This window comes from Salvelinus alpinus, chromosome 8 (genome assembly GCF_045679555.1).
Source record: "Salvelinus alpinus chromosome 8, SLU_Salpinus.1, whole genome shotgun sequence".
In the NCBI taxonomy this organism is placed as follows: Eukaryota; Metazoa; Chordata; class Actinopteri; order Salmoniformes; family Salmonidae; genus Salvelinus; species Salvelinus alpinus.
The window spans coordinates 63,428,381-63,455,258 of NC_092093.1; the positions used below are offsets into that span (position 1 = coordinate 63,428,381).

Here is a 26,878-nt window from a genome sequence, read left to right on the forward strand (position 1 = left end):
TGGGAAAAAAGTTTACTGGAGTTGATGCGCGGTGTTCTGTAGCGTCTCCCACGGTTCTCCTTTCCTCTATTCGGTAAACCTCTCCTACTCGTCAGAATCAATGCGAATCAGCAGCGATAGGCGCGCTGATGCTGTGTGGTCTGTAGCTTTCTATTCTCTGGAGAATAAGGACTAAACTCTCTGTTACACGTTTCTTCTTGCATAGCTCTTCAGTGCAACGGGGAAGACAGACAACATGATTTGCTTTATCTTCGTGGTTCTATGTGGATTGTCTGGCAGTGCGCTCGCAAAAGGTAAGTAGAGAGTTCACTGATTGATGAAACTATCAACTGCACGAATATGCAACAGCCCGCTCCCCATAGGGCGCACGCTCACTATCCCTATTCGGTCGCCTTCGGACAAATCACACAAATCATTCCTTATTCAAGTGTGCTTATATTTATGATTTCATGTGTTCATGTTTTAAATAAATATCAATAGTTGATAATAATATCAAATTAAATATCAATATTTCTTCATCAATTTATTATGGACACAGTGAGGCATGATGCGTAATTATTGTCTAAATGCTTGACGCAGGATGTCCGCATAGGTTGCCAACTTGCCATCTTTTAGTAGTAGTCCTATTGTGCAAGACCATGTAAGATGGATTGCCACATAATCAGGAGGAACGTGCGTACTGTCACAGTAAAGAGATAGTATTGACGCCAGGGGAACATTCTTCAAACACGTGGCACTTGGCAGACAGTTTAGCCAGCATCCCGAGCTTTGAACATAACGGGCCAAGGCTTCTTGGCGCTATTCCGTCGACTGTCTCATTAATCGGTCCATTGAGAGATCAGTGTGGTCATATAGCACGGGTGGTTGAAGAAGTGCGCTTCTTTTACAGCTAACTGTTGTTTAGTAGATAAGCCTTGTCCTGTGGGATAGTTGTTTGGATAACGGAGAGCTCTGTGGCCCTGCTTTCTATCCGCCTTTCTGTGCGCTCTTTGACCCGGGTTGAATCGGCACACACAGGCCGTTAGGCTACTTCCTGACGCTGATGAGTTTGTGAAATGGAAGTTCTAATATAAATGAGTGTGGGGTCATGACCAACGCAAGGAAACTTTCTAGAGCGCAGGAACTGGCGCTAATCAGCGCTTATGGCTAAAACAGACGCACGGGGAGGAAATTGAGGTGAACTGGCTCGAACTGGCTCCTGTGTGCGTGAAGTATGGACGCAGCGCATATGGTTATTGGTCAACAACTTTATACTATACTGAACAAAAATATAAACGCAACATGCAACAATTTAATTAATTGCAAAAATGTAAAAGATTTTACTGAGTTACAATTCATATGAGGAAATCAGTCAATAGAAATACATTCATTAGGCCCTAATCTATGGATTTCACATGACTGGGAATACAGATATGCATCTGTTGGTCACAGATACCTTAAAAAAATGGGCCTCACAATGGGCCTTAGGATCAACTTGCCACCGATCAAATGCTATTGTGTTTGTTGTCCGTAGCTTATGCCTGCCCATACCATAACCCCAGTACCACCATAGGGCACTCTGTTCACAACATTGACATCAGCAAACCGCTCACCCACATGACGCCATACATGTGGTCAGTGTTTGTGAGGCCAGTTGGATGTCCAAATTCTCCCAAACTATGTTGAAGGCGGCTTATGGTAGATAAATGAACATTAAATTGTTTGTCAACCGCTCTGGTGGACATTCCTGCAGTCAACGTGCCAATTGTAGCTTCCTTAAAACTTGAGACATCTGTGGCATTGTGTTGTGTGACAAAACTACACATTTTAATGCACGATATTTGAATGGGAATGGTGCTGGTTACCCATGTAGCATATAATGTTCTGAGAACTATATGTTTCTTAGGTGGGAATTTCACATAGAGAATGATTGAGGCCTCTGGTGGCCAAAAGGCCGTTTTAGCATGGGCTTCCACCAAGCTTCCACCATTTAAAAGTAGTCAACTAGGTGGTGATTCCTAAGGGTTGTAGCCTCAATGGCACTGCCCATGCTGTCACAGATGCTATAATATCACAGATATAAAGATGAGTCCTCTATCTATCTCTATGGAATTCCAGTACTTCAGCATAGCGTTTCCTACAGGTTTCTTCATTGTTCTATTTAAAGTAAGGATCTCAAATTGTTCCAAGAATGTTAAGAAACAACGTTCTTCTGTGTGAATTTCAGTACTTCAGCATAGCGTTTTCTACAGGTTTCCTCATGGTTCTATTTAAAGTCATGTTCTCAGAACATTAAGAAAACTTTCTATAAAAACCACAAGAAAACATTAGTAACATTCAAAGAACGTTCTAAGAATGTTATTTAAGAACATACATTCTGTTCTCAGCGGAGAAAATCCTCTCTCTGTTCTTTATCTTGTTAAGTGTGTTCATGTGCGTTGGTTTGCATCTCACTGACTTCATGCCACAATAAAAAGTAAATGTGTTTGCATAATTAATGCCTAAGCAAATTAGTTTCCATGTGTCCTATCTGTGCTTGGAGTTTACAACAGTTAACCCAAACTAAGCTAGCCATGTTATTAGAAGTCTTATTGTAACATGCTCTCAGAACTTTATTTAATTACATTCAAATAACCTATAATATTGTTTCTCAGAGCGTTGATAAAACTTCCCAGGAAAACGTTCAGGGAACCATAGAACCTTCCGTTTTTACGGTCAGGAAACAATATTTATGGCTTCGTTGCCAGAACCAATGGGAAACCAAAGACTTACGCTCCCACAACTTCCAAGGAACTAAATGTGCTAGTTGGGATTTACCATACTGTTTCCATTTCTAAATACTGTGTTATTTTGTGTCAGACTTTTTTTCTTCTGTATTTAACTAGGCAAGTCAGTATTTAATTAGGCAAGTCAGTATTTAACTAGGCAATTCTGTACTTAACTAGGCAAGTCAGTATTTAATTAGGCAAGTCAGTATTTAACTAGGCAAGTCTGTACTTAACTAGGCAAGTCAGTATTTAACTAGGCAAGTCAGTATTTAATTAGGCAAGTCAGTATTTAACTAGGCAAGTCTGTACTTAACTAGGCAAGTCAGTATTTAATTAGGCAAGTCAGTATTTAACTAGGCAAGTCTGTACTTAACTAGGCAAGTCAGTATTTAATTAGGCAAGTCAGTATTTAACTAGGCAATTCTGTACTTAACTAGGCAAGTCAGTATTTAATTAGGCAAGTCAGTATTTAACTAGGCAAGTCTGTACTTAACTAGGCAAGTCAGTATTTAACTAGGCAAGTCAGTATTTAATTAGGCAAGTCAGTATTTAACTAGGCAAGTCTGTACTTAACTAGGCAAGTCAGTATTTAATTAGGCAAGTCAGTATTTAACTAGGCAAGTCTGTACTTAACTAGGCAAGTCAGTATTTAATTAGGCATGTCAGTATTTAACTAGGCAAGTCAGTATTTAATTAGGCAAGTCAGTATTTAACTAGGCAAGTCTGTACTTAACTAGGCAAGTCAGTATTTAATTAGGCAAGTCTGTACTTAACTAGGCAAGTCAGTATTTAATTAGGCAAGTCAGTATTTAACTAGGCATGTCAGTATTTAACTAGGCAAGTCAGTATTTAACTAGGCAAGTCATTTTTATTTACAATGTTGGCCTACCGGGGAACAGTGGGTTAACCAACTTGTTCGGGGGCAGAATGACAGATTTTTACCTTGTCAGCTCAGAGATTTCGGTTACTGGCCCAACGCTCTAACCACTAGGTTACCTGCTGCCCCAGATAAGGATCTGAAAATAATGATTTGTACCATGTGAACACAAGACATCAAAGGTCAAGCATTATTATTTCCCTCTAATGATATGCAAATGTCACCACACTTTGTAAAACAACTTCTGTGGTTTACATAATTGGAATAACATGTACAACACATGAGGAAAAACATGTCAATTTTTTTTATTGTAATCTACATTCAGCTCATGATCTTATTCCTGTCGTGCAGGCACATTCTGGGGTTTCAAATGGTCATGTCCTTGAAGTGCATGAGATCCAACACTAGGGTTTGTTGGATGAAAGCTCCAGCTGTATTGAGTGAAATGGGAAGGGACTTTCTGTCCAATTCACAGCCTGTTGAAATGCCCCTTGGGCCCGTGCTGAGAGAGACTTGACTTCCCTTCCTCCTTTAAACTATTTACCCCAACATATAGACTCTGCGGCAGGACTCTGGGTGTGTGTATTCGTGTGTGTGTGTGTGTGTGTGTGTGTGTGTGTGTGTGTGTGTGTGTGTGTGTGTGTGTGTGTGTGTGTGTGTGTGTGTGTGTGTGTGTGTGTGTGTGTGTGTGTGTGTGTGTGTGTGTGTGTGTGTGTGTGTGTGTGTGTGTGTGTGTGTGTGTGTGTGTGTGTGTATGACTCAGAGTGGAAGCAGAGGAAACACTACCAGAGTGAGTAAAATTAGAGCATCCACTGGTAACCAAGACAATGAGTAGTAGTAATGGGGTTGCATTTGTATTGTCCAGCTGAGGTGGAACTCAACTCATGCATCATCATAAGGTCAACCTCATTTGAGGGTTGCTAGTGACTGAGGGGTCAGATAATGGTCGTAGAGCAATGATGTGTTTGATCAGGAAGATAGCAGAGAGGATAGCATACTGGCACACTTTTGGTAAATTGAACGTGCTTGACATGCTGGTTATGACGTGGAGGACCCAAAGAAAGCCTTTACTCAAAGCAGGAGAGTGAAATGACTGTTAGAAGCACTGAGGACCTGGACCACACCCAGTCTGCTGTACTATGACAAGTTATAAACCACATCATATCAGTCATCAGTACCCTGCTGTTGGCTCAAGCCACAACTCATTGGTAATTTGTAACACATAAATCATCTCCTTTAAATAACGGCTTGCAACAGTAAAAACACACTTGATTTCCTGGAAATAGATTTTTAGATCACTCAATACATTGCTACGCATAATTTCCTTTTTTCCTGTTATAGCTATATCAATTTAATCAAGTGCACAGTATAGGGAATTAGGTTTAGGATCCAAAAGTGTGAATTAGGTTCCATTTATGAGTTGGCTGGTTTAAGGACGTGTCTGTGTGAATGTTTCTGTTTGGACTGAGAGGAAGGAAGGATGGATGGACAGCATCATTTATCTCTCATTAATAATCCTCACTTACCATGGAGTAGAGCATTGCTTTTATTTAATAAACAAAAGTGACACTGCTTACGCATTTCCACTTTGGTCCTCAAGTGGTTTAGTGGCATGGGAACGAGGAGGTGACGAGGGTCTGGTGTTTCTGCCTGGGAGTGTCTATGATGAGGCTGTCAGTTGATCTGTCAACACCACTAGTGTTGTGGTCAGTTGTTGTATTGTTCTCTGGTATTTATTGGTTCATGTTGTTGTGTCCAGCATAGCTCTGGACCAGGGTGTTAGTGTGCATTCCTTCATGAAGGAAATCATTTGCACTAACCCCCTGGACCAGAGCTATGGTCAGTAGTGTAACAGTGAGTGGTCAGTGGTATTATTGGCTAATATGGTGGGAGTGGTTGAATTTGTTAGAATAGGTGCCATCGTGTTGTTATCACTTGTGTGCCATCGTAGTGGCTAGTAGTTTTGCGAAATTCAACCTGTATATATGAGTATATTGCAAAGTTGATTCAGATTTTCATGAGGAAATATGTTGATCAGTCACTGATTGTTATGAGCAAAGAGCAATGTATGGGGGCCTGCCTGGCCTGCAGCCTTTAAGACATCTCTGTTCTCTCTCCCAGGTAAAGCCAATAAGACATCCTCTCTGTTCTCTCTCCCAGGTAAAGCCAATAAGACATCCTCTCTGTTCTCTCTCCCAGGTAAAGCCAATAGGACATCTCTGTTCTCTCTCCCAGGTAAAGCCAATAAGACATCCTTTCTGTTCTCTCTCCCAGGTAAAGCCAATAGGACATCTCTGTTCTCTCTCCCAGGTAAAGCCAATAGGACATCTCTGTTCTCTCTCCCAGGTAAAGCCAATAAGACATCTCTGTTCTCTCTCCCAGGTAAAGCCAATAAGACATCTCTGTTCTCTCTCCCAGGTAAAGCCAATAAGACATCATCTATGTTCTCTCTCCCAGGTAAAGCCAATAAGACATCTCTGTTATCTCTCCCAGGTAAAGCCAATAAGACATCTCTGTTCTCTCTCCCAGGTAAAGCCAATAGGACATCTCTGTTCTCTCTCCCAGGTAAAGCCAATAAGACATCTCTGTTCTCTCTCTCCCAGGTAAAGCCAATAGGACATCTCTGTTCTCTCTCCCAGGTAAAGCCAATAAGACATCTCTGTTATCTTTCCCAGGTAAAGCCAATAAGACATCTCTGTTCTCTCTCCCAGGTAAAGCCAATAAGACATCTCTGTTCTCTCTCCCAGGTAAAGCCAATAAGACATCTCTGTTCTCTCTCCCAGGTAAAGCCAATAAGACATCTCTGTTCTCTCTCTCCCAGGTAAAGCCAATAAGACATCTCTGTTCTCTCTCCCAGGTAAAGCCAATAAGACATCTCTGTTCTCTCTCCCAGGTAAAGCCAATAAGACATAATCTATGTTCTCTCTCCCAGGTAAAGCCAATAAGACATCATCTCTGTTCTCTTTCCCAGGTAAAGCCAATAAGACATCTCTGTTCTCTCTCCCAGGTAAAGTGGAGAGGGAGCCTATGGGGAAGTTCAGTGTTCCTGTTCTGGATGTGAAGAGTCGACAGCTGGTCCTGGAGGCCAACCAGACGCTGACGATCCACTGCAGGTGAGTCTCTCTGGAGTCAAAGGTTAAAGGTCAGAGGTGATAGGTTGCGGGAATGGGTGGGAGGGCAGTCAGTGCAGATCAGTGAGCGCTGCTCGGGGGTCGGGGTGGGGTGGTTGTAGGTTAGTGAAAGGGGTCAAGTGGGAAATGTCAAGATAAAGGAAAGATTGTCTACCTAGACTTATTCACTGATCAGATTAGCTTTTATATACACCTTTTAAATACACCTTTTTATGGTCAGCTTTCAGAAGTTGTGATGCAATGAGAGAGATGAAATGTTTTACAGCAATCTACCTTTGACCAATCAGGGGTCGATGGGAGCTGTCGTGGGTGTTCCCTGGAGGTGTGGCCAGAGATAAAGAGAGTGTGCAATTGGAGGATTCTCGCTGTGGGAGGCAGAGCCAGCATTACTGCAGCCAACTGATTATTAGCTCAGCACAGGCCCAGCACACAGGATCGTTCCGGTGTCGGTACAGCCATCGGACCCGCAGGCAGAGTGCTGTCTACATCTATGTCACAGGTAACATTTAACAACTACCAACTCACTCTGGGATTCACTCATTACAGTGTCCTGTACTCCCAAGTCCCTGTCAGTGCCACTCTGTCACAAATGCTAGAGCTCAGGAAATGGAAATAAGGTTTAGGATATGAATCATCTGTCCACCTCTTTCTCACTGATGCACCCTCTCTGTTAAACTCTCTCTGTCTCGCTCTCTCTCCCTCTCGCTCGCTCTCTTTCTCAATTACACTTTCTCTCTCACCCTCTCTCTTTATCTCTCCATCCTCCCCCCACTCTCTCCCTCTCTCTCTTCCCCATTGATGGAGTGGTCTCTCTCTCTCTCTCTCTCTCTCTATTCCCCCCTCTCTCTATTCCCCCCTCTCTGATGGAATGGTCAGTCAATCTCTTGCTCACTCTGTCTCATTGTTTATGTGCTTAGGTTCAACAAAATATAGTGGCAGTGGGTGCTAAATACACACCAATACCAGAGAGTAATGTATATCTCAACACTGTTTGTACCAACAATACATCCTAATGACTCTGGCACAGTTTCTCCCCCTTAGCCTGTCTCTTTTCTCAGCCTCCCTCCCTCTCTCCCTCTACTAGGTCTATATATAAAAGCTTTTTACTTTCGTTTACGTGCTACCTTATTCCTCAGGGCCAGGAATAGCCCAGCTGCTGAAATGCTCAGGTTTGGGCAGAGTTTCCCAGGGCACCAGGCTTATCTGCTCCCCTCAGCCCTGCTCACAGCATCCTGTGCTTGGGGACGGGAGGAGGCTGCGGGGGGTGGAGGTGGGAGGGGAGCTGGAGGTCTATAGACAGGGGGGGGGGGGGGGGGGGGTATCTGGTTCTGTTCAAAGGTGGCAGGAGTGGAAGGTGGGAGGGTAAGGGGGGTGAAATAGGATGAAGGCCAGGCAGGATTCAGGATTCAGGGGCAGAGGAGGCACCGTGACAGCCCTGTCTGCCCCACTCTGCCTTTCCCTGTCCTGGGTAGAGGCTGGCTGGGCATGAAGCTGGGCCAGGGGCCAGAGGAGATAGCAGCGCCAGAGGAGCCAGGGTCACAGGGTGGGGCTACTGTTTGGCCAATAGGACCCCTGGGGCCCATCAATCGCTCTGGCTGCCAAGTCCATTAGGCGTCTGACTCCATCACCCGCTCTGCTCTCACTCTCCTGCCCCTCTCTGCTCTCACTCTCCTGCCCCTCTCTGCTCTCACTCTCCTGCCCCTCTCTGCTCTCACCCTCCTTCCCCTCTCTGCTCTCACCCTCCTTCCCCTCCTGCCCCTCTCTGCTCTCACCCTCCTGCCCCTTTCTGCTCTCATCCTCCTGTCCCTCCTGCCCCTTTCTGCTCTCATCCTCCTGCCCCTCCTGCCCCTCTCTGCCCCTACTCTCCTGCCCCTCCTGCCCCTCCTGCCCCTCCTGCCCCTCCTGCCCCTCACTGCTCTCACCGTCCTGCTCCTCCTGCCCCTCCTGCCACTCCTGCCCCTCACTGCTCTCACCGTCCTGCTCCTCCTGCCCCTCCTGCCCCTCCTGCCCCTCACTGCTCTCACCGTCCTGCTCCTCCTGCCCCTCCTGCCCCTCCTGCCCCTCCTGCCCCTCACTGCTCTCACCGTCCTGCTCCTCCTGCCCCTCCTGCCCCTCCTGCCCCTCACTGCTCTCACCGTCCTGCTCCTCCTGCCCCTCTCTGCTCTCACCCTCCTGTCCCTCCCGGCTCTCACCCTCCTGCCCCTCTTTGCTCTCACCCTCCTGCCCCTCTCTGCTCTCACCCTCCTGCCCCTCCTGACCCTCTCTGCTCTTACCCTCCTGCCCCTCCTGACCCTCTCTGCTCTCACCCTCCTGCCCCTCTTTGCTCTCACCCTCCTGCCCCTCTCTGCTCTCACCCTCCTGCCCCCTCGCTAGCTCCTTCATATGTAATCAAAGCAGCAGGAGGAAGCCCTGCGGTCCAGGCCACTAGTCCTTGGGGTACTTTTGTTAAAATGTTCAGAGATTATACTTTCCTTGAATAACACAGTACAGTAGCTGACAAACAATGAGGTGAGCTCCACCCACCCACGCCTTTCAATGGCACAGGAATATTAGAGGGTGGGTGTGGAGGGGGTAATGTACCTGGAAGGATCACAGGCTGTTTGATTACCTATTGTTGACTCCAGGAGACTATTTGCTGAATGGGTATTAAGTCTGTGTGTGTGTGTGTGTGTGTGTGTGTGTGTGTGTGTGTGTGTGTGTGTGTGTGTGTGTGTGTGTGTGTGTGTGTGTGTGTGTGTGTGTGTGTGTGTGTGTGTGTGTGTGTGTGCGTGCGTGCGTGCGTGCGTGCGTGCGTGCGTGCGTGCGTGCGTGCGTGCGTGCGTGCGTGCGTGCGTGCGTGCGTGCGTGTGTACCTATCCCTAACCTCAGTGTTGTGGTTTCAGACAGACAGCGGCCATTTGTGAGGGAGCAGAATAAAAGTCCAGACGTGGTGTATATCAAGGAGAGCCAGCCACTGGTCTTCCCCTGTAGGGTCACCAACCCTGACGCCACCGTGTCATTGGTCAAGGTGAGTTCCCTTCACTATTTCCACTACTAGCACTCCTGACTACATCTTAGAACAAAACACTTCACTCTGTTTCTCCATCAGCACTCCCATCTGTACACAAGTCACAGTCATGTTGTTTCTGCTAGTACAGATCATTCAACACATTGTTCTTATCTTGGCAACCGTTCTGCCTTGGAGTGTGTGTGTCCGTTTGTTTGTGTCAGTCTGCGGAAGTGTGTGGAAGTGTTTGTGAGTGTTGCTGCCTGAGTGGTGAGTGAGTGTACGTCAGTGCAATGAAGTGCAGTGTGTGTGTATGTATGTTTGTGGCAACGTCTCAGTGTGTCAGTGATACCTATTTTTTACTGCCATGTTCCGAGTGAGCGGCGCCTGCAGTTTCCTCTGTTGGCACTGTTGTTACCCCCGGAGACAGGACGTGGGGTCTGGAGGGCCCCCTGCCTCCGCCCCCCCTCACCCCCCTCACACACCCCTCACCCCTATCCTGGCTGCCAAACTCCTCCTGATTCCTTAACCAGCCGCCCTTCTGGCCAGAGGACGATGAGGTGCCAGGAGTAATGGGCTGGCCAGGACTGACTGGTGCTAGCAGGGCAAGGCATGCCCCTCAGGCAGATCTGTTAACAGTGGTATTGTACGTAGATAGCATCTTCTGTGTGCAGAGACTGCACAGTTTGACCTTTACAACGCAATAACATCCAGGTGAGAGAAGTGGGCTACTGGAACTTTATCAGGTGAATGAAGGAATTGTCTTTTCTTAAGAGGTTCCGATGGAATTTCCAAAGAGAGTTTCAGGAAACTGAAAAAGAGTGAAAGAAGAAAATGAACCCCTCAGTCATCTCTCCTCTTGTCCCTGGCTCTCCCTTCAGGATGTGAGGCGGACCCCGAAACGGAGCGTTGCACAACACACACATTCTCACACACACACTTCCCTTCTGTTGGCTCTCTGTGTTTACGTCCTGCTCCTATCTCCACACAAACGTCCAGCCTAGAGCCACAAAGGTAATTATTCTAAAAATATCCCCTGTTCTCTCACTCCCTTCATCCGCCCCGGCCTGGCCCGGCATTCCGAACCTGGAGTCCACTCCACACACAAACACTGTCACACACTCTGGAGTGTTTTTTTCCTGGAAGGATTTTGCACTCTGCCTGGATCTTTAATTTGTTGTCCCACCTCTCAGCAGGGAACAATACCCAGGGGGCCATTCCCTCTCGCTGCCGCCGTGAAAGTGACCCAGTGGGGCGAGGAGTGGAGGCAAGCGGAAGGGGGTGGTGTAGCATGACCTAGGGTTCCAGTCCAGTCCAGTCTCCATCCTGTAGTTACAGGATGTGAGCAGATGACTGGAGTCACGTTTCCCACATCCTTACTTCTCTCTCACCTTGCGACCCACCTGCACCCCCTTCTGACCCCCTTACACCCACCTACACCCCCCCCCGTCCGTCCGTCCATCCGTCCGTCCGTCCGTCCGTCCCCAACATCCTCTGAATCCTCACCTCCCAGGATTCAGCTACCAGGGGGTGGGGTGGAGGGGGGCACCAAGGGCATTCACAGGGGCCTAATGAGACAGAGGAGACATATAGGCATTTACTATTTACATTTAAGTCATTTAGCTGACGCTCTTATCCAGAGCGACTTACAATTTGGAAAGTTCATACATATTCATCCTGGTCCCCCCGTGGGGAATGAACCCACAACCCTGGCGTTGCAAGCGCCAGGCTCTACCAACTGAGCCACACGGGACCAGGTGTAGTGTATAAGGCAGAGGGAAATAGGAGGGAAAAGAGACATCTTAAGGTTGGATGAGGGATGAGGGGGGCTATCAGCCAGTTAACACTGGGGATGAGGGGGTTATCAGCCAGTTAACACTGGGGATGAGGGGGTTATCAGCCAGTTAACACTGGGGATGAGGGGGTTATCAGCCAGTTAACACTGGGGATGAGGGGGTTATCAGCCAGTTAACACTGGGGATGAGGGGGGCTATCAGCCAGTTAACACTGGGGATGAGGGGGGCTATCAGCCAGTTAACACTGAGGCGAGGGGGGCTATCAGCCAGTTAACACTGGGGTGAGGGGGGCTATCAGCCAGTTAACACTGGGGGTGAAGAGGTGAGGTGGGTATCAGCCAGTTAACACTGGGGATGAGGGGGTTATCAGCCAGTTAACACTGGGGATGAGGGGGGTTATCAGCCAGTTAACACTGGGGATGAGGGGGTTATCAGCCAGTTAACACTGGGGATGAGGGGGTTATCAGCCAGTTAACACTGGGGATGAGGGGGTTATCAGCCAGTTAACACTGGGGTGAGGGGGGCTATCAGCCAGTTAACACTGGGGTGAGGGGGGCTATCAGCCAGTTAACACTGGGGTGAGGGGGGCTATCAGCCAGTTAACACTGGGGTGAGGGGGGCTATCAGCCAGTTAACACTGGGGATGAGGGGGGTTATCAGCCAGTTAACACTGGGGATGAGGGGGGCTATCAGCCAGTTAACACTGGGGATGAGGGGGGCTATCAGCCAGTTAACACTGGGGATGAGGGGGGCTATCAGCCAGTTAACACTGGGGTGAGGGGGGCTATCAGCCAGTTAACACTGGGGGTGAAGAGGTGAGGTGGGTATCAGCCAGTTAACACTGGGGATGAGGGGGGTTATCAGCCAGTTAACACTGGGGATGAGGGGGGCTATCAGCCAGTTAACACTGGGGATGAGGGGGGCTATCAGCCCGTTAACACTGGGGATGAGGGGGGCTATCAGCCAGTTAACACTGGGGTGAGGGGGGCTATCAGCCAGTTAACACTGGGGTGAGGGGGGCTATCAGCCAGTTAACACTGGGGGTGAAGAGGTGAGGTGGGTATCAGCCAGTTAACACTGGAGGTGAAGGGGTGAGGAGGGCTATCAGCCAGTTAACACTGGGGTGAAGGGGGGTTATCAGCCAGTTAACACTGGGGATGAGGGGGGCTATCAGCCAGTTAACACTGGGGATGAGGGGGGCTATCAGCCAGTTAACACTGGGGATGAGGGGGGCTATCAGCCAGTTAACACTGGGGTGAGGGGGGCTATCAGCCAGTTAACACTGGGGTGAGGGGGGCTATCAGCCAGTTAACACTGGGGGTGAAGAGGTGAGGTGGGTATCAGCCAGTTAACACTGGAGGTGAAGGGGTGAGGAGGGCTATCAGCCAGTTAACACTGGGGTGAAGGGGTGAGGGGGGTATCAGCCAGTTAACACTGGAGGTGAGGGGGGTATCAGCCAGTTAACACTGGGGTGAAGGGGTGAGGGGGGTATCAGCCAGTTAACACTGGGGGTGAAGAGGTGAGGTGGGTATCAGCCAGTTAACACTGGGGGTGAAGGGGTGAGGGGGGTATCAGCCAGTTAACACTGGGGGTGAAGGGGTGAGGGGGGTATCAGCCAGTTAACACTGGGGGTGAAGGGGTGAGGTGGGTATCAGCCAGTTAACACTGGGGGTGAAGGGGTGAGGGGGGTATCAGCCAGTTAATACTGGGGGTGAAGGGGTGAGGGGGGTATCAGCCAGTTAACACTGGGGGTGAAGGGGTGAGGGGGGTATCAGCCAGTTAACACTGGGGGTGAAGGGGTGAGGGGGGTATCAGCCAGTTAACACTGGGGTGAAGGGGTGAGGGGGGTATCAGCCAGTCAACACTGGGGTGAAGGGGTGAGGAGGGCTATCAGCCAGTTAACACTGGGGGTGAAGGGGTGAGGGGGGTATCAGCCAGTTAACACTGGGGTGAAGGGGTGAGGGGGGTATCAGCCAGTTAACACTGGGGGTGAAGGGGTGAGGGGGCTATCAGCCAGTTAACACTGGGGGTGAAGGGGTGAGGGGGGTATCAGCCAGTTAACACTGGGGGTGAAGGGGTGAGGGGGGTATCAGCCAGTTAACACTGGGGTGAAGGGGTGAGGGGGGTATCAGCCAGTTAACACTGGGGGTGAAGGGGTGAGGGGGGTATCAGCCAGTTAACACTGGGGTGAAGGGGTGAGGGGGCTATCAGCCAGTTAACACTGGGGTGAAGGGGTGAGGGGGCTATCAGCCAGTTAACACTGGGGGTGAAGGGGTGAGGGGGGTATCAGCCAGTTAACACTGGGGGTGAAGGGGTGAGGGGGGTATCAGCCAGTTAACACTGGGGTGAAGGGGTGAGGGGGCTATCAGCCAGTTAACACTGGGGGTGAAGGGGTGAGGGGGGTATCAGCCAGTTAACACTGGGGTGAAGGGGTGAGGGGGTTATCAGCCAGTTAACACTGGGGTGAAGGGGTGAGGGGGGTATCAGCCAGTTAACACTGGGGGTGAAGGGGTGAGGGGGGTATCAGCCAGTTAACACTGGGGGTGAAGGGGTGAGGGGGGTATCAGCCAGTTAACACTGGGGTGAAGGGGTGAGGGGGGTATCAGCCAGTTAACACTGGGGTGAAGGGGTGAGGGGGGTATCAGCCAGTTAACACTGGGGGTGAAGGGGTGAGGGGGGTATCAGCCAGTTAACACTGGGGTGAAGGGGTGAGGGGGGTATCAGCCAGTTAACACTGGGGTGAAGGGGTGAGGGGGGTATCAGCCAGTTAACACTGGGGTGAAGGGGTGAGGGGGGTATCAGCCAGTTAACACTGGGGTTGAGGGGTGAGGGGGCTATCAGCCAGTTAACACTGGGGGTGAAGGGGTGAGGTGGGTATCAGCCAGTTAACACTGGAGGTGAGGGGGGTGAGGTGGGGGGTCCACATGTTCCCCTGAGAGAGGGCGGGATGCTTCCACCATGTCACTGAAACTCTAGTAAACATTTCCTTGAGTCTGCCTCCTCCAAGAAAACAACCATTTTACACAAGACTGACTCTAAAGTAGCACAATACTTTGTCTCTACAGTAACACAAGACTCTGTCTCTACAGTAACACAAGACTCTGTCTCTACAGTAACACAAGACTCTGTCTCTACAATAACACAAGACTCTCTCTCTACAGTAACACAATACTCTGTCTCTACAGTAACACAAGACTCTGTCTCTACAGTAACACAAGACTCTGTCTCTACAGTAAGCGAGACTTTGTCTCTACAGTAACATAATACTTTTTCTCTAAAGTAGCACAATACTCTGTCTCTACAGTAACACAAGACTCTGTCTCTACAGTAACACAAGACTCTCTCTCTACAGTAACACAAGACTCTGTCTCTACAGTAACACAAGACTCTGTCTCTACAGTAACACAAGACTCTGTCTCTACAGTAAGCGAGACTCTGTCTCTACAGTAACACAATACTCTGTCTCTACAGTAACACAAGACTCTGTCTCTACAGTAAGCGAGACTCTGTCTCTACAGTAACACAAGACTCTGTCTCTACAGTAACACAAGACTCTCTCTCTACAGTAACTCAATACTCTCTCTCTACAGTAACACAATACTCTGTCTCTACAGTAACACAAGACTCTGTCTCTACAGTAACACAAGACTCTGTCTCTACAGTAACACAAGACTCTGTCTCTACAATAACACAAGACTCTGTCTCTACAATAACACAAGACTCTCTCTCTACAGTAACACAAGACTCTGTCTCTACAGTAACACAAGACTCTGTCTCTACAGTAACACAAGACTCTGTCTCTACAGTAAGCGAGACTCTGTCTCTACAGTAACACAATACTCTGTCTCTACAGTAACACAAGACTCTGTCTCTACAGTAAGCGAGACTCTGTCTCTACAGTAACACAAGACTCTCTCTCTACAGTAACACAAGACTCTCTCTCTACAGTAACTCAATACTCTCTCTCTACAGTAACACAAGACTCTGTCTCTACAGTAACACAAGACTCTGTCTCTACAGTAAGCGAGACTCTGTCTCTACAGTAACACAAGACTCTGTCTCTACAGTAACACAAGACTCTGTCTCTACTGTAACACAAGACTCTGTCGCTACAGTAACACAAGACTCTGTCTCTACAGTAACACAAGACTGTTTTTACACTAACAAGACTCTCTTTCTACAGTAACACAATACTCTGTCTCTACAGTAACACAAGACTCTGTCTCTACAGTAACACAAGACTCTGTCTCTACAGTAACACAAGACTCTGTCTCTACAGTTACCCAAGATTCTCTCTCTACAGTAACACAAGACTCTGTCTCTACAGTAACCCAAGACTCTCTCTCTACAGTAACACAGATATTTTAGTAATCGTTTTGTGTTATGCAGTAATAATAATAACATGCATCATGCGTCTTGCCAATGTGGCCTCATTTGAGTCATTAATAGCCCCCATACTGTTCTGTGTGGTTGTGATGTTCATGATTTGCTCAGGAGTTGTGAATGTGTGCAGTGTTGCTTTTGTGTGACTGTAAGTATGGTTGTGTTGTGTTCAGGATGTGGTCATGGTTCTGAATAACTCATGTCATGGCTGGGTTGAGTTCATGATTGGTCAGTTGGTGGTTGAGTTCACAAAATGGTTATGGTTGTGTTGAGTTTATGGTGTGGCTATGGTTGTTGACCATGTTTTCTAATCCCTAATCGGAAACAGATATTTCATTTTGTGTGACATTGATTTTATTCGACTGTTTTTACAGTTGTGGTTGTGGTCATGACCGTGTGTGTTCATGCCTCCAGTTCCCTGACCGTGAGTTGACCCCAGACCAGAGGAACATAGTGTGGAACAGCAGACAGGGCTTCCTCATCCGCAGTCCCACCTACTTCTACATCGGCCTGTTCTCCTGCAAGACCTCTGTCAACGGGACCACACACTCCCTCAGTTACCTCACACACAGACAAGGTGAGCACACACACACACAAATGCAGACACATACACACAGACACATACTTACACACATGCACACACACTCAAACACACTCATACACACACACACACACAAACACACACACACACTTACATGACACACCTATAGACCAGGTGAGCACTACCAAGGCCAAGCATATCTATTGATCTTTCAGATTTGATATATTGCAGGAATTAAATGAGTGTCTCTTCCCCTCCCCCTCTCCTCTCCAGTGAATAAGATTATGGAGGTGTATCTGAACAGTACCAGTCCAGTCCAGACTTTACAGGGGGACAGTCTGGCCATCAACTGTACTGTCACTGCAGAGTGGAACAGCAGAGTGTCCATAAGCTGGGACTACCCTGGGCAGGTGAAAAACATATGAAGTACACTAGAATTATGAAGTGCACTACAATGAAGTACACTATGTTATGTAGTACTGTATGTAGAATAACTTTGAAGTACGTATACAGTACCAGTCAAAAGTTTGAACACATCTACTCATTCAAGGGTTTTTCTTTATTTAAAAAAAAAAATGAAATAACACATATGGAATCATGTAGTAACCAAAAAAGTGTTAAACAAATCAAAATATATTTTATATTTGAGATTCTTCAAAGTAGCCACCCTTTTCATTGATGACAGCTTTGTCAAAGTTCTTGAAATAGATTTGTTTTATGGAATATCTACATAGGCGTACAGAAGCCCATTATGAGCAATCATCCCTCCTGTGTTCCAATGGCACGTTGTGTTAGCTAATCAAAGTTTATCATTTTAAAAGGCTAATTGATCATTAGAAAACCCTTTTGCAATTATGTTAGCACAGCTGAAAACTTTTGTTCTGATTAAAGAAGCAATAAAACTGTCCTTCTTTAGACTAGTTGAGTATCTGGAGCATCAGCATTTGTGGGTTCGATTACAGGCTCAAAATGGCCAGAAACTCGTCAGTCTATTCTTGTTCTTAGAAATGAAGGCTATTCCATGCGAGAAATTGCCAAGAAACTGAAGATCTCGTACAACGTTGTGTACTACTCCCTTCACAGAACAGTGCAAACTGGCTCTAACCAGAATAGAAAGAGGAGTGGGCGGCCCCGGTGCACAACTGAACAAGAGGACAAGTTTGATAAACAGACGCCTCAGAAGTCCTCATCTGGCAGCGTCATTATATTGTACCTGCAAAACACCAGTCTCAACGTAAACAGTGAAGAGGCGACTCAGGGATGCTGTAGTACACCTTGTGGAAGGCTACCCAAAACGTTTGACCCAAGTTAAACAATTTAAAGGCAATGCTACCAAATACTAATTGAGTGTATGTAAACTTCTGACCCACTGCGAATGTGATGAAAGAAATAAAAGATGAAATAAATCATTCTCTACTATTATTCTGACATTACACATTCTTAAAATAAAGTGGTGATCCTAACTGACCTAAGACAGGGAATTTTTACTAGGATTAATTGGCAGGAATTGTGAAAAATTGAGTTTAAATGCATTTGGCTAAGGTGTATGTAAACTTCCGACTTCAACTGTATATATATATATATTACTTAGTAGATAACAACTTCATCATCTGCCTACCTGTTTGGAAGACTTTTACTATCACAATAATATCTCTCCCTTTCTCTCTGTCTCTCCCCCTCCCTCTCTCTCTCCCCTCAGGTAAACAGGGCAGCCATAATTAGTAGGCGTATCATGGCCAGTAAAACTCACATGGTGTTCTACAGTATTCTGTCCATCCCTAAACTCCACCGCTCTGACAGAGGGCTCTATATCTGCCGAGTGACCAGTGGACCGGTCAGCCGAGAGACTAACGTGTCTGTCACAGTCTACGGTGAGTCAAAATATACGTACTACTTCTCACCTCCGACTACACCCACATCTGTGACAAATTCATTGATGAGCAAATTCATTGATGGTTTAACACCCCCTTTTGCCATAATAATATTAACCACAACCACAGTCTGTGTCACTCTCTGTAATATGTCATTAATGCGTTGTATTTTCTCTGTCTGTCTGTCTGTCTGTCTGTCTGTCTGTCTGTCTGTCTGTCTGTCTGTCTGTCTGTCTGTCTGTCTGTCTGTCTGTCTGTCTGTTTGTTTGTTTGTTTGTTTGTGTGTATCGTCCCAGACCGTCCGTATATCCGTCTGACACCCAGACAAGGGGCTATAGTGGAGGCTTATGCAGGACAGAAATCCTACCGAATCTCCCCCAAACTACGGGCCTTCCCTGCCCCAGAGATTATCTGGTAAGAACATACAGACTGTCAGCTGGCCTGCACACTATCTTACACCAGCCTACACTATTTGAGAGACAAATACAGATACTGTACATGACATTGTATCATTCTTAATTTGATCGTTCTTTAAGTTAATTGAGGAATTTCCTGCATGTTTTTCCGTGTTAGGTTGAAGGATGGGAAGGTAGCAGCAGAACAGTGTTCCCGTTATCATGTGGATGGGAATTCCCTGGTGATCCGGGATGTGGCGAAGGAGGACGCAGGGAAGTACACTATCCTGGTGGGAATCCAGGAGCACAGACTCTACCAGAACCTAACGCTCTCTCTGGTGGTCAACGGTGAGGACCAAGTCTTCCCTCCTCTCTTTACCCTCCATCGCTTTTCTTTTTCATCTTCATACACCCTCTCTTTTGCTCTGTGCCCACTTTGTGTCTCCAACCCATTATTCTGTTCCACATTGTCCCCTCTCGCTTCACTCATTCTCACCCTTTTTATCTCTTTCTCCCGCGTTCTTTGTTTGTTATTTTTCTCTCTCTTCTTCTCAACCTTTCTCTTTCCTTCACACTCTCCCTCTCTGTGCTCATGGTTTGTCCTCTCTCTCTCCCACTGTGCTCAAGGTTTGTCCTCTCACTCTCTGTGCTCATGGTCTGTTCTCTCTCTCTCTCTCTCTCTCTCTCTCTCTCTCTCTCTCTCTCTCTCTCTCTCTCTCTCTCTCTCTCTCTCTCTCTCTCTCTCTCTCTCTCTCTCTCTCTCTCTCTGTGCTCATGGTCTGTCCTCTCTCTCACCCTCTCTGTGCTCATGGTCTGTCCTCTCTCTCTCTCTCTCTCTCCCTATGTGCTCATGGTCTGTCCTCTCTCTCTCCCTCTCTGTGCTCATAGTCTGCCCTCTCTCTCTCCCTCTCTGTGCTCATGGTTTGTCCTCTTTCGCTCTCTGTGCTCATGGTCTGTCCTCTCTCTCTCCCTCTCTGTGCTCATGGTCTGTCCTCTGTCTGTCTGTCTGTCTGTCTGTCTGTCTGTCTGTCTGTCTGTCTGTCTGTCTGTCTGTCTGTCTGTCTGTCTGTCTGTCTGTCTGTCTGTCTGTCTGTCTGTCTGTCTGTCTGTCTGTCTGTCTGTCTGTCTCTCTCTCTCTCTCTCTCTCTCTCTCTCTCTCTCTCTCTCTCTCTCTCTCTCTCTCTCTCTCTCTCTCTCTCTCTCTCTCTCTCTCTCTCTCTCTCTCTCTCTCTCTCTCTCTCTCTCTCTCTCTCTCTCTCTCTCTCTCTCTCTCTCTCTCTCTCTCTCTCTCTCTCTCTCTCTCTCTCTTTCTCTTTCTTTTTCTTTGTGCTCATGGTCTGTCCTCTCTCTCTCTCTCTGTGCTAATGGTTTGTCCTCTCTCTCTCTCTGTGCTCATGGTCTGTTGATAGTGATGCGTAGTTTATCCCCCATGGGACAGGTGGGTTTAGGGTCTTTAAATATTGTGTGGATGAAGGGTAGCAGCAGAACAGGTGGGTTTAGGGTCTTTAAATATTGTGTGGATGAAGGGTAGCAGCAGAACAGGTTGAAAATAGTTGAAAATAAATAGAAGGAGGGCCAGAACAGTAGTCTAATGTTTGGTAAAGATTTGGTGAAGTGGTAAAAGAAGATGATAGCAGTGTGTGTTATGTGTGATGATTGTGAGGTGCTATACAAATTCAACAGTCATAAGACGGGGACTTCAAAATGGCACGTCAAGGAACTGTACTGTTCAGATGGGTTAATTGGAATAGTAACCTGACTGAAATCTGGACACTGACTCTAGGTCTATAACCTCCCACTTAGCCTAATATAATATTAACTCCTGCAGAATTAAGCATTTCATGCAGTAAAATTATATACCAAATGTAAATGTTGACTCAGGAACAGGAGTGAAGTATTATTTATTTATTTCAGCATATCGAGAGAATGAATGTGTGGTTAGGGACTGGGTTATCTTTATCAGCATCATCAAAGCTAATTGTATTTCAACCACATAAAATATGTATCCAAGCCAAACTAAAATCTTATCAAAAAAACATGTTGGGTTGTTTTAACAGCTTTTCATTACCTTAAAACTGTCAAACCTGGGGGGGGTTTTGTGCATTTTATTGCATTTTATGAAGTGCCTTTGAACGGGGTATGGTAGTAGGTGCCAGGCGCCTCTTTTTGTGTCAAGAACATGCTACACTGCTGGGTTTTTCACACAGTTTGTGTGTATCAAGAATGGTCCACCAGCCAAAGGACATCCAACCAACTTGACACAACTGTGGGAAGCATTGAGTCAACATGGGCCAGCATCCCTGTGGAACGCTTTCAACACCTTGTGGAGTCCCTGCCCTGACAAATTGAGGCTGTTCTGAGGAAAAAAAGGGGGGGGGGGTGCAACTCAAGATTAGGAAGGTGTTCTTAATATTTTCTACACTCAGTGTATAGTCGGCTGGTTGCGGATGGGTTATTAGCAATTGCGGGTAGGTGAACAAACAGCAGACCCGTACACCACTAGTCTTAGTCTCTGTCTGTGTTCTTCCAGTGAGTCCTGGAATAGGGGAGAAGGCGGTGTCATTGCAGGACCCAGGTAGTCTCCCGCAGGGCAGCAGACAAGCCCTGCACTGCAGCTCCCACGGAGTCCCCCCTCCTCACATCGCCTGGCTCTGGCACCCCTGCCCCCCCAAAGGCCTGTAAGTACACCTGGTGCTCACATTGTCACACGCAGTAGCACAGAAACACACGTCTTCCTAAAGTTGTGTAGGTTCTCCTTTACACAAACACACCTACAGTTCTGACACCCTTGCCAATACATATTCAATTAACATACTTGCATACTGTGTATCTATAATCATGTATACACGCACACCGTCACTATGCCCACATAGTCTCCCAATACTGTGCACAGAACAAACCATGTCAACGTTTAAGTAATGTTCTTAAAACCTGGTAGGCATTACGTACGTCAGGTATTTTAGTCATATTGTTCCTAACTTAGAACTGGGACAGAAAGGTGTCTGTGACTATAATACGAGGGCCTGTTTTAGGGTGTGAATGGAGAATGTCTGTGTCTATAATACGAGGGCCTGTTTTAGGGTGTGAATGGAGAATGTCTGTGTCTATAATACGAGGGCCTGTTTTAGGGTGTGAATGGAGAATGTCTTTGTCTATAATACGAGGGCCTGTTTTAGGGTGTGAATGGAGAATGTCTGTGAGTTTGTTTGTGAAGGGAGACATGTTTGGTCTATTTCAGCATGTGTTCAGACAGGGTTTCCTCTTTGCAACCAGAACAGATGCCTTTTGAAGCCTTTCATGTCTGTGAGTGTGTGAATGTGTGTGTGTCTGTGTGTCTGTGTGTTTCATCATGTCTTTGTCTGAGTCTTTTACCATATGTTTCTGTCACTGCCCATATGTTACCGTGTCCATGTCCGTGTGTATATACGTCTGTCGTTTGTCCGTCCGTGTGTGTGCCTGGTACATTCACAGACACAGTACAGTGTAACTCAGACTTAAAGAGCAGAGTAGTAAAACGCCCACTTCAATAGAGGCCTGTTCTGTGTTCTCAGTCACTTCAATAGAGGCCTGTTCTGTGTTCTCAGTCACTTCAATAGAGGCCTGTTCTGTGTTCTCAGTCACTTCAATAGAGGCCTGTTCTGTGTTCTCAGTCACTTCAATAGAGGCCTGTTCTGTGTTCTCAGTCACTTCAATAGAGGCCTGTTCTGTGTTCTCAGTCACTTCAATAGAGGCCTGTTCTGTGTTCTCAGTCACTTCAATAGAGGCCTGTTCTGTGTTCTCAGTCACTTCAATAGAGGCCTGTTCTGTGTTCTCAGTCACTTCATTAGAGGCATGTTCTGTGTTCTCAGTCACTGTTCTGTGCTCTCAGTCACTTCAATAGAGGCCTGTTCTGTGTTCTCAGTCACTTCAATAGAGGCCTGTTCTGTGCTCTCAGTCACTTCAATAGAGGCCTGTTCTGCGTTCTCAGTTACTTAAATAGAGGCCTGTTCTGTGTTCTCAGTCAAGATTGGTTGTTTTCTAAATCAAACGCTATGATTTAATGAACTTCCTGTCCAGAACGCAGGGTGAGATGTTTATTATTGTGATTGCGCACTGCATTCTTTGATGTCTTTTCTAATATGACACACACACACTTTCAAACCACTCTCACAAAACACACACTCATACACTGACACACACATTTTTTGAAAGGTCTTGTAAGAAACAACCCTGCCCAACAATCAGCAATAATATTCCAACACACACTGATCTTACCATACACACATTTTTAAGTTCTCATGAGAAGTGGCCCTGCCCAGCAATCAACTGTCATTGACACACACACATACACATACACACACACACACACACACACACACACACACACACACACACACACACACACACACACACACACACACACACACACACACACACACACACACACACACACACACACACACACACACACACACACACACACTTGGCAAAAACATGACTTGGGTTGGTCTTGGAGGTCAGACACTATTGTGTTGGTCGTGTTCAGGTCAAAGAGGTTAACCGTTACCTGAACATCATAGCTTCCAGACCAAGCTACCGCCCATGTTATATTCCCCTACTGAGACAAACTGTGACATCACTGTGTACTTGACATTTCACACACACTGCCTACTTCCAATGCTTGTGGAAAGTCTTTATCGTCACATCTCCACATTAAGTTTCCATAGCAACATCACATAACTTCACTGAACCAATGAGCAGTGACTTGTGCTCCTACTTCAACATGGATGGCTTTACCTGGTAAAACTCTGGTAGAAATGACATTTTCAATGATTATGAATTGGCAAGCCAGCCAGGAGAAAGTGTGACACCTCACAGTCCAGAAAGGTCTAACGAGGCTTACACAACCTAACAAGAAGATGCCTTCCGTGCACAGAGGAGCTGTGACAAGTCATCAATCATAGCCTATGTTGAGTCTTGCATGCGTACTGATAGTCGCCGTTGGCCGCTCTCACTACCTGCAAAGAGTGATCCATTTAAGTAGCTTTCATTACAAATGAGGTATTCAGACAGGTGCAAGAGATTTGGGGTATCAGACTTGTGAAATGAGATTTCTTTGAATGTGATTTCCTTGTTGTTTGTTTACGCTGTAAAGCACTGAGAGCTCTAGCATTCTGTTCTGGTTCTAGAGTTCAAGAGTAATGATTCAGAATGTGAATAGATTATGATTTGCCCTGACCAGGCCCTTGTTCTTTGTAGCTCTGGCGGAACACGGGCCTGATGCCGCGCCGGAGGAGGCCCAGCGACAGTGGGCCAGGCTGGGCCAGGCTGATAGGGACCTGGGTCCTCAGGGTAGGGTGTGGGTCTAGAGCCTGTTTCTGGCCCTGGATCCTTGGACCTGGGTCTGGGGCCTGGATCCACCCTTATGTCCTAGGTCTGAGTCCTTGGTGCTGGATGTGTCCCTGGGTCCAGTTGTGGATTCTTGGTCTTGTCCTGGGCCCTGGGAACCGCAGCGCTCTTATCTGGCCCGGGCAGGAGGCTCGCCGGGTTTCCTGTGCGAAAATCAGAGCGCTTTTCCTCTCCTTGTTTGGCTTCCTCCCCGACGCGAGACGCTTCCCAGCAGCGTGATTGTCCCTCCGTCTTCAAACGTGGCAGAGTCCTGCTTCCTCAAGGGCTTGATCTATTCTTGAGACCCCCCCCCCCCTCCCCTTCTCATTCCCCCCTCCCCTGGCCTTCCCCCCCTCGCCAGCTCTGCCCCTCATCCCCAAACCTTCGTTTCACTTCATTAAAATATCCCCCCACACCACCACCACCATCACCCCTCCACACCTCCACCACACTCAGCGGGGCTGTTTCCAAGGCAGCCGGCGCCTTCAATGACAGACATTACAGCCACCCAGCGACCCCACATTGGTGCTCTCTGGGATCTTGGGGTTGGAGGGCAGGGGGGGGGGCAGGACAGTGACCTGGTACACTGTTGAAGAGGAGGATGAGGAAGAAGAGGAGTGAGAGGTCACACCACACTGAGGACAATGATCTGATCTGCTTTTAATGGTTATTATTTTATTTATTTATTTCCCCTTACCCAGGTTGCCTTTTTACACCCCTTTTCTGGCATTTTTTTTTACATTGTTCCTTTTCTCAGACATTTTGAGCCAGAAATAAGTGCCCTTCCATCCATCCACTAAGCCACGTTTTTCTGGAGCTGCTTTTGCTTCTTGTGTTCCTAGAGTGGTACTATAATGGGTACATGAGCCTGTCCCCAGCCCCGAGCCCTGCCATCCTGTTGTAGTTCTGACATCCACAAAAGCTGTGAGTTCTGACTGTAAATCATATACCTTATAAGTAAGTTGCTACATCTCAGATGGGCGAGTGGGAGACAGAGAGAGAGACAGAGACAGAGACAGAGACAGAGACAGAGACAGAGACAGAGACAGAGACAGAGAGAGAGAGAGAGAGAGAGAGAGGAGGAGCTATGCTCTGGGATGCCCTACAGTTTTCTATTACTGGAAGATACTCTGGGACTGCTCATCAAACACCTACCATGTAGGAGTTACCCAGGACCCAGAGTCAATGACAGTCATATGTCATCTTATGTCATGTTATGTCATTTGTAAGGTGTTTCACTGTATATCAAACATTTGTCATCCAGAGTGAATTTATGTATTATACTGCAGTTTATTGTGTGGAAAATAGTTTGTCTTTGCGTGTGATATATGAAGAATGTATTTCCAAAATGCTATATATCAATTTTCAGAAATGTTGGTAAATTAGCTTTTATTGTTTAAAGTTATGAAAGAGATTGGTGTATTTTCACTATCTAATCATGACATGGGGTTGTTCAATGAAAGACATGTATTTTTTTTTTAAATCTCTCACTTGATGGTTTCATTTCAGAGAAAAATTGTTTAACATTTTTTTAGCAAAACGCTAAATATCCGTCTCACTCTCAGAGAAACAAGTAGTCCTGCTAGGTTTTACACATTCAAATGTAACAAATAACTACATTTTGAATAAAGAACTGTTCAAATGATACATTTGTGACATCAATATTTTAAAAAAATATATTTAAAATGTTTTATAAATATAATTCAATACAGTAATATGAGATCTGTATGTAAAACATTTAACATTTTAATCATTTAACAGATGCTCTTATCCAGAGCGACTTAGAGTTAGTGCATTCATCTTAAGATAGCTGGGTGAGACAACCACATATCACAGTCAAATATGCAGGATACAAACATTCCATTCCAGCGTAACAATTGATATATAGCGGTTTGCAAGAAAACGTTACAATTCACATCTAAAATCTATGAATAAAACAAATCTGAGGACAGTTATATTTTACACACACATGAAGGTACCCATAAGCAATCATTTCTGATAAAAAAACACAAATGTGAATAATTGGTGGATATAACGTTTTGGAACTAAACTCTTCATATGCACAGGAAGCTGTTTTTATGGTTTGTTTGAGTGTCATAGTTGTGCATGTAGGCTTCCAAAATGGTTCTTTGGCTGTCCCATAGGAGAACCCTTTTTGGTTCCAAGTAGAACCCTTTTTGGTTCCATGTAGAAGACTTTTGGGTTTAATGTAAAACCCTCTGTGGAAAGGGTTCTACATGGAACCCAAAAGGGTTCTACCTGAAACCAAAGGGGTTCTTCAGGGTTCTCTTATTGGGACAGCCAAAGAACCCTTTTAGGGTAATTTTTTTTCTAAGAATGTAGTGTGTGCTTGTGTGTGTTTGTGTGCGCGTGTGTGCTTGTGTGTGCGTGTGTGTGTCTTGATGAAAGCAAGCGAGACTTCCACACTGAGTTTATTCATTCTACGGGTCTCTCCCTTTGTGATTCATTCCATGTATACAGATTTTCTATGAGTAATATATGAATCTAATATTTAATAATTTTATATGACTAACTTACTTATGATAATTGCCAATAATGGCCAAATTTGTATGAAAACTTTTCATATGTATTGTTTTAAATGTTATATTAAATGTATGTTTTTTACATTAAATGTTGCTTTAAATTGTGTGTTGCTTCCTACTTTTCGACTTATCATGGTTTTAGGTAGTAACTCATTTAGCAGGATCTCTAAATGAAATACTGAGACAACATCATAGACAGTCCAACAGTCAGTCATCTCACCCTGGGAAGGCACACTGTGTG

At 46.3% G+C, this 26,878-nt stretch overlaps 1 protein-coding gene across 2 annotated transcripts; it reads left to right on the forward strand.

Moving 5' to 3' along the window:
• On the forward strand, positions 1-26,743 carry flt1 (fms related receptor tyrosine kinase 1). 2 transcript variants are annotated; one of them, XM_071414540.1, is made up of 11 exons: positions 1-293; positions 6,596-6,737; positions 7,043-7,254; positions 9,638-9,762; positions 16,335-16,497; positions 16,735-16,871; positions 18,161-18,332; positions 18,629-18,746; positions 18,906-19,075; positions 21,258-21,405; positions 23,966-26,743. In XM_071414540.1, exons 1-11 carry the CDS (start codon positions 236-238, stop codon positions 23,985-23,987), a joined length of 1,467 nt encoding a protein of 488 aa, XP_071270641.1. In that variant the 5' UTR covers positions 1-235; the 3' UTR covers positions 23,988-26,743. The 2 variants fall into 2 exon arrangements, with proteins under 2 accessions (XP_071270641.1, XP_071270642.1); XM_071414541.1 differs by having other exon boundaries at positions 6,632-6,737; positions 24,330-26,743.
• The last annotated feature ends 135 nt before the right edge of the window (positions 26,744-26,878 follow it).

Bases quoted from the DNA above. Each gene is read 5' to 3' on its own strand.
- flt1 (XM_071414541.1), top strand. From the start codon at position 236: ATGATTTGCTTTATCTTCGTGGTTCTATGTGGATTGTCTGGCAGTGCG. The intron at 9,763-16,334 runs GTGAGTTCCCTT...TCATGCCTCCAG, and splicing joins CCACCGTGTCATTGGTCAAG to TTCCCTGACCGTGAGTTGAC. The intron at 16,498-16,734 runs GTGAGCACACAC...TCTCCTCTCCAG, and splicing joins TTACCTCACACACAGACAAG to TGAATAAGATTATGGAGGTG.